Consider the following 7504-nt stretch of genomic DNA (forward strand, 5'->3'; position numbering starts at 1 on the left):
AGGTTTGGTTCAGGGTCAGGTTTGGTTCAGGGTCAGGTTTGGTTCAGGGTCAGGTTTGGTTCAGGGTCAGGTTTGGTTCAGGGTCAGGTTTGGTTCAGGGTCAGGTTTGGTTTAGGGTCAGGTTAGTTGGTTGCTGTATGGAGAGCCACATTTTTCTAAATCAATGTTTTTAAAGTCATTGTGTAATGTTTTAAGTTCTAACTCAGTGAACTGTATCAATACTCAGTATTGACAGTTACCCTAACTGAAGTACTCAGACTTGTACTGTTTGTGAAAAACTGATATCAGGACACCTCTATTAGTAAATGTCAGACAATTAAAGACTTTTACTTAAGTAATAACTGAATTTGAAGTTTTACCACAGTAATGGTATTGCAAGGTACTTGAATAAAGTATCTCAAAATGATACTTCAGTAAAAGTAGAWGACTGCCACAAAGTAAAATAACTAAATTGTTATAGTGGAAATAAAAAATAAAATAAAATTTTGTCACTACAAAGACAGGAAGCAGAAAATGGAAGCAGTGGCTTCTTTTCTTTCTATGACAGAAACAACCTCATCTATAATTACCCATTTTCAATAGCAGAAAATTAACGCCTTAAAAGTTTAGATGCTATTTTTTTTACTGGCATCATCTTTCTGCAAGAAACACAAAAGCTGAATAAAAAATGAGGAAATGACAGATTATTATTAACAAATATGAGCTTGAAGCCCTTTCATTAAGAGATAATCAGGATTCTTCAGATAACAGGATCGCTCTCTGTGTAAAAGTCTGAAATCATGTCGGCACAATAACAGCTGTCAGGATGAATTACAGCTTCAATTTACACTTAACAGAAAAAAACTTTAATCTTTGACACATTTGCTCTGAGAGGAGTTGAAATGTGAACATTTGAGAATATATTTATTTAAAATCCCTAAATCAAAATAACAAAAAAGTCAACATTCAGAAGTGAATCATTCGTCTGTGTATTGAAATCCTTACAGGTGTATTATACATGTATACTGGTGTACAGGCAGGCAATATAAAATGACTGATAATTATCAAAACAAAAACAGATACACAGAACAGCATTTACAAAAGCTTATTTCAAGTACCTCTAACTCCACATTTCAGTCATCTGTACAAAATGTACAAGAACTGTATCCCACGTTGTTTCTGCCACAACTTTCTCCGCTGCTTTTCAAATTCAGACTAAAAAAAAAAATTTATACAAGAAATCTATAACTGAGAATCCAGAGCTGATATTTTAAGACCGCTGCTTCTGATGAGGTTTTACAGAATTTTCCGTTTCAAGGCTGCAGACTGAGGACCCCTTGTTTTTATTTTTTTACAGTTCTGTAATTTCTTATCACATTCTCAGTTTGAGGCTGGATGAAATGTTTCAGAACTTACAGTGAGGAAAGAGACAGTTTCCAGTTAYGACCTGAAAGTCGTGTCATTTGTTGTCATAAAGTGTTTCCCTTTAATACATGTTGGTCTGTATATTTATTTATTATTGCATTGTGGAGCTGAATAAGGGAGAATTTTGGGGGCTAAAGCACCGATAACATTGATGCCCCCCTCCCCTCTGTGGACTTCAACAATGTCACTGAAAAGCTTCAACCTGATTAAACGATCAGCTCAGGTTTATAAACGGAAATATTTAGAAACGATCTCACAAAAAGTGTCTTTTCTGAAACAATAAATCCTTGAAATCAAAACAATACAAATAACCTATCCCAAAATGTCCTGATGACACAAACTGCAGGTTATAATACTTGAAATTCTTATTATTCAGAAAAACAAAGTAAGAAAACAGGAATAAAAACAGTTTTAAAACACTAATAACAGCTGTGTTTTGGGAACATCGAGTGCAATGAAGTAAAAAGCTTGTAGAGTTTTCTAAATTACAAAAAGAAGAAAAACAATGTAAATCTTATTTTTACAGGTTCTATGTGACACATTTCATACTCTCATGTTTAAAAGAAAGAATATTAAAGAAGCGAGACTCTGTCAAAGTAATTTGATGAATTTTTCTTTTCCATTCAGAATTTGATTTGTCTTAAAAGTAACAAAAATCATTTTTTATTCGCTTCAACCTTGTACCATTCACTTACTGTAAGAAGTCCTGCTGAGAAGCTTAAAACAATTGATCCAAGTGCTTTTATTTTTTAACAAAACCTGAAAACGATGATGAGGAGGAGCTTCAGCCACGTCTGAGGCTTTAGAGCGAGGACAAGCTGGACGACGCTCCAGGATTTTTTGTTTATTTTTGTTTAAACTTGTATCACAGTGGAGTCTCCTGACCTCTCTCTGTGTCAGGGTCTCTGCGTGTCGTACTGCTGGTAGCGGTTCAGTTTGTCCGGATCGTTCGAGGCCATCTGGGAGAAATCCTGGAAGATGTCCTGGTAGGTTTCATCTCCTGGGAAGATGAAGAAAACAGACGTCAGCAACAGAAAAAAACATCCTGAAATTAAAAAGAGATGCAGCTGCTTCTAACGCTCAGACACATTTCACACCACGCTGCTGCAGCTGAAGTAACAGGAAGTAGATTTTAAAGCCCTCAGGAAACATTCACTCATGCAGCAACAAGAATTAAAAAAAAAAAAGGAAAAAAGTTACCTGTCAGAGCGCTGGAGCGGCTCGAAACGTAAAACAGAACAACCCAGAGGAGTAAAGAAGAACAGAAGAAGAGAGGAAAACGAGGAAATCCAGTCGGGAAGAAAAGCCCACAGACGTTTGGTTTGATCAACAACTGTATTGCTTTTAAAGTGCAGAAGTTTATGTACAAAAAAAAAAATAAAAACAAAATACAGCTGTGTTGGCCTCGGCACCCCCAAAGAAAAATCAAAGGAGAACAGAAGAAAAAGGCACAAAACTCTGGGGAGGAGAGCGAAGAAAGAAAAGCAAAACAAAGAGAGTTACAGGAGAAGTGAGAAGTTACAGAAGATCAGCGGTTCTCAATCTGGATGAGCTTCAGCAAACAGTTTAGTTTGAAATCATTTCTATTTCTAAGCAAACTTAAAAAAGTAAACAGGCTGTTTAAAAGAATAGCAACCCTGAGATTAAAAACCACTGCTCTGCACAAACAGCTGAATGAAAGGAACAATTTCAACAAAATTAAAAAGAAGTGACAGAGTTCTGCTGGACATTCATTCCTCCTGAACTTTTCTCCTCTGCTGATCAGAATTTATTTATTTTTTTTTAAAAACCAACAAAAAGATGTTTTTTGCAAAGAGAAGACACAAAGATCCTCAAACATGAATCTGCTACTTGGAAACAAAAACCTCCCTTAAACACTAAATCTGTAAAACATCATTCAAGTCCTTTTTTTTCTATTTTCAAGCAAATGTTAAACAAAAGGATTGTTCCACTTTGTAAAACATAGACAGGTTATTATCACATCCTGTAGCACAGATGTGAGTTCAGCACGCCCCCTTATGGTCAACACGTGTAGTTAAAAACAACTCTATAAAGACACAGACCCTCGGGGGTCACCGAGAATCAGTTCTCTCAGTTTATTAAACCGTGCACACAGATTAAAATCTGTCCCCTCAAATTGTTTAATCTGTACGTGTAAATTTACCGACAGACATTGTTCTGTTTGAGCAACAAACAGCAGTTGGACCAATTCTTATTTGCAGGCTCACCAACTTTAAAATAAGCCAATACAATACAATACAATTACAAACATGGCCATGCTTTAACAGCAGAAAAACAAACAGCATAGTTTAATTTTAATCTGAACAAATGTTTAGCAACCAATAATGAACTGGCTTGTTTCTAATTCTCAATTGGATTCCATTGATGCGGTTGAAAATTGCATCCTGACTGAGTCCCTGAACTCTCGCTTTTTGGGATTTTCATCTGTTAATCTGCAAACTGAAAACAAAACCAGGCACAACACCTGCTGCACACAGACGCCAGCATTTAATAATCAATATATAATCTATAAGGAACAACCACGTGATCGTGTGCTGACTGTTCGGCGTCAGATGGAGTATGCAGAGGCCTTGAAGCAACTCACTCATAAACTCCCTGTTCTGTTTAATGTTGGCCAGCAGGGGGCGGCGCTTCTCCCCCTTCAACCATTTTACTCAAAGTGCTTTGATTCCCTCCTGTGATTAGAGGCAGCATCTCACTCCACATTCTCTGAAAATCTAGACAGCTTGGTTTAAAGCTCACATCCTGATTCACCTAAACAAAAACTAGAGCTGAAAAATACATTTTCACAGTTACACATGTTTCTATGCTATTGCACTTATTGACACATCCGAGTAGAAATCCAGTAACAYTCCAGACAATCACTGCAGCGGCACCTAAAGGCCCTTCGTCTTACAATTTTGGATTTCTTATGATTTCGAGCAACAAGCAAGCACACTTAACTATTATCAAGACTTAAAAGTGTTCATACGCAGAAATAAAAACTCGAGGACCGAACAGAAAAAAACACAAGAAGTCCTGGTGTCACTCAGCCCCGCCTCTCTAATCTAAACTCTGCTTATTGTGTCAAACACAGACGATAAACAAATATATGATTCATCATTTACAACATGTACAGTACAGAAAAACTATAATACAATTCTTAGAGTTATTATATAAAAAGAAAAATACTCTAAAATAGATTTTTTTCAGACCAGGCATTTAAAAACAGCAAGATGCATCAGTTTGAATCATAAAACAAGTAAACAGGTCCTGAAGGGAATTAAGACTTCAAATTAGAACCATACAAGAAAAATGTACACGAGTTGCATAACCATCAACAGGAATGTGCATATCTTAACAAGTCAATTGAAAATGAACGGTAAGAGTTTACAGAGTGTTGCATCATTCAGAAGTCTGGATTTTAATTATTATTATTGCCACAAACTGGTGTAGACAAGAGTCTCTGAGGTTTTAATATGACTGAATACTGGCAGAGGTTAATTTTACCCAGCTGGTATAAATKATAGAAATGTCTTTAAAACTAACAATAAATAATAAAAACTAACAAGTTCAAAGTGACTTTCTTTAGGTTTTGAGCTGTATCACAAACAGACACAAAAATAAAAAGCTGCTCCATTATAGATCAGATTTGATGGCTTATTATGTTAGTATTGTTCAGCACCTGATGCTAAACTTGAAGTTTGTGCAGCAGCTGGAAGAACCAGACTAGAGACAGGAGCCAAACCAGCAGGGTTCARGTGAGTCAGAGGGAGGGGTCGTTCAGTAAACTTGTTCCAATTTGTGAGTTTGATCCGATCTGCTGCTTCAGCTCTGCAACACAAGCTTTTCCCCGTCTCTAATCGGACTCGTCCAGCTGCAGGCTAATGAACTCCTGCATGCACTTCCTGTACTGCATCTCGGTGGGGCTGTTGGAGTTATATTGACCTGATGGGTTGTAGGGCCCCTCCGCCTCACGCATCTCCTCGTTCATCTTCGCCAACCGCAACCTGGAGACACAAGACAGGAAACAGGAAGTTACAGGCAGACAGAAATATGAGACAGGAGCAGAGAATGGCTTCTTATTGTAACAAGCTAATGATTGTTAAAAGGGTCACAATGTTGAGAAATATTAGGAGCCAACTTCAAGGTTTCTACATTTATAAAAACAGATAGACCTTCTTTTGTCCCTAATCTGATTAAATGATCACAGTTCATACCTGAAGATGTTACAAACTGGTTAATGCAGAACCAAGCCTTTTAAAAATGTARTATTATCTAATGTTACAACTAGTCAGGGTTCCTCTTTAAAAAGTTATACTGAAGCTGTTCAAAGAGATATTACCTTAAATATCCTAAATAAGTTAATTTAAATATAACTCAACATTAGCCTCATGAGATAACAATTCAGTAATAAATGCACTCCAGGTTCAGAGATTTAAAGGGAACACTGACTAGCTAAACAGATATTTTTTGATAAACATTTACATCAACTGAATATACTGTAGGCTGTTTAGTTTTTAAAAACTTTAAAAATATATATTTATTGTTACATGGACGTCGCTGTGCTATTTATGACACAAAGAATTAGCAACAGCATTCCTGAGATGAAAATGTTAGCTTGATAACTAATGTTTTGATATGCTCTGGTACTAATGCTATATTGCTATTAGAATATGTATTAGCTAGGGTACTAATGTTATATTGCTATATATCATGTATTAGCTTGGGTGCTAACATTATATTGCTATATGATTATGTATTAGCTTAGATGCTAACATTATATTGCTATATGATTATGTATTAGCTAAGATGCTAACATTATCTTGCTATATGATTATGTATTAGCTAAGATGCTAACATTATCTTGCTATATGATCATGTATTAGCTTGGGTGCTAACATTATATTGCTATATGATTTTGTATTAGCTACGATGCTAACATTATATTGCTAGATGATCATGTATTAGCTTAGATGCTAACATTATATTGCTATATGATCATGTATTAGCTTAGATGCTAACATTATATTGCTATATGATTATGTATTAGCTTAGATGCTAACATTATATTTCTGTATGATCATGTATTAGCTTAGATGCTAACATTAAATTGGTAACATTAAATAGTATTAGCTTGGGTGCTAACGCTATACTGCTATTAGAATATGTTTTAGCTTGGGTCCTAATGCTTTATTGCTAAATGATCATGTATTAGCTTAGATGCTAACACTATACTGCCATATAAATATGTATTAGCTCAGAAGTAAATGTTTTTCAAATATTATCTAACATTACAACTAGTCGGGGTTTCTGTTAAAGAAAAAATGAAGCTCACAATGTGACAATATCTGCATTTGCTGCCTCCACTGCGATGCTCAGAGGCGTCTTCTCATCGATGTCTGCAGCGTTTTGATTCGCTCCTCTTTTCAGAAATAAACAAACTTGCCTGCAACAGAAAGCAGAGTTAAGTTTAAATGATTTACGTARCCTTCCATGCGACGCAATAAATGAGGGGGACGATGCAGAAACAAACCCCGTGTGTCCGAGCGTGGTGGCGTGGTGCAGCGGCCCTCGGCCCTGAGCGTCCTGCTGGTTCACGTTCGCTGCGTTCTGGAGCAGAAACTCACACGTGACCAGCGAGCCCTGAAATGAACCGTTAACGTCCACAATGAGCGATCATGTCCTTACGGTGAATACGTTGCTGAAATCATTAATGACTTGACAGTGCTCGCGCTGACCCCATGCACCGCCATGATGAGCGGCGTCTTCTTGTCCTCCTCCGTGTTGACCCAGTTGACCTCGGCTCCATGGGCCAGCGCCTCGGCCATGTCCGGCAGGCTGCGGGCGCACGATGCCCAGTAGAGCTGCAGACCCGGGCTATACTCCTTGGGCTCGTAAAAGACAACCTCCTTACAGGGTGACGGGGGCGGGAGTGTGGCGGGCATGGGTGCAGGCTCAGCAGCTTCTGAAAAATGACAACAGATGAAAATGTGTCACTCTGGATTTTCTCCTTTTTCTCCTGGGTGAGGAAAAATACATGCACACAGTTTTTTTTTACATTAATTGACAAAAGATTATCTTGAAGCCAACCATGAAA

The 7504-nt window shown here is 37.3% G+C and overlaps 1 protein-coding gene across 5 annotated transcripts in view; it reads right to left on the bottom strand.

The window, feature by feature from the left end:
- Positions 1 to 829: 829 nt before the first annotated feature.
- The window catches only part of LOC106511045 (arf-GAP with coiled-coil, ANK repeat and PH domain-containing protein 2), a 62043-nt gene continuing 55368 nt past the window's right edge, over positions 830 to 7504 (bottom strand). For all 5 annotated transcript variants that reach the window (XM_013999786.1, XM_013999796.1, XM_013999801.1 and 2 more), the window contains 5 exons: positions 7146 to 7372; positions 6941 to 7050; positions 6743 to 6853; positions 5353 to 5414; positions 830 to 2404 (listed from right to left, as the gene is read on the bottom strand). In XM_013999786.1, the coding sequence (XP_013855240.1) occupies positions 2301 to 2404; positions 5353 to 5414; positions 6743 to 6853; positions 6941 to 7050; positions 7146 to 7372 (614 nt within the window). In that variant the 3' untranslated portion in view covers positions 830 to 2300. The remainder of the gene's footprint in view (positions 2405 to 5352; positions 5415 to 6742; positions 6854 to 6940; positions 7051 to 7145; positions 7373 to 7504) is intronic.

This window comes from Austrofundulus limnaeus, unplaced genomic scaffold (assembly GCF_001266775.1).
Source record: "Austrofundulus limnaeus strain Quisiro unplaced genomic scaffold, Austrofundulus_limnaeus-1.0 Scaffold8, whole genome shotgun sequence".
NCBI lineage: Eukaryota > Metazoa > Chordata > Actinopteri > Cyprinodontiformes > Rivulidae > Austrofundulus > Austrofundulus limnaeus.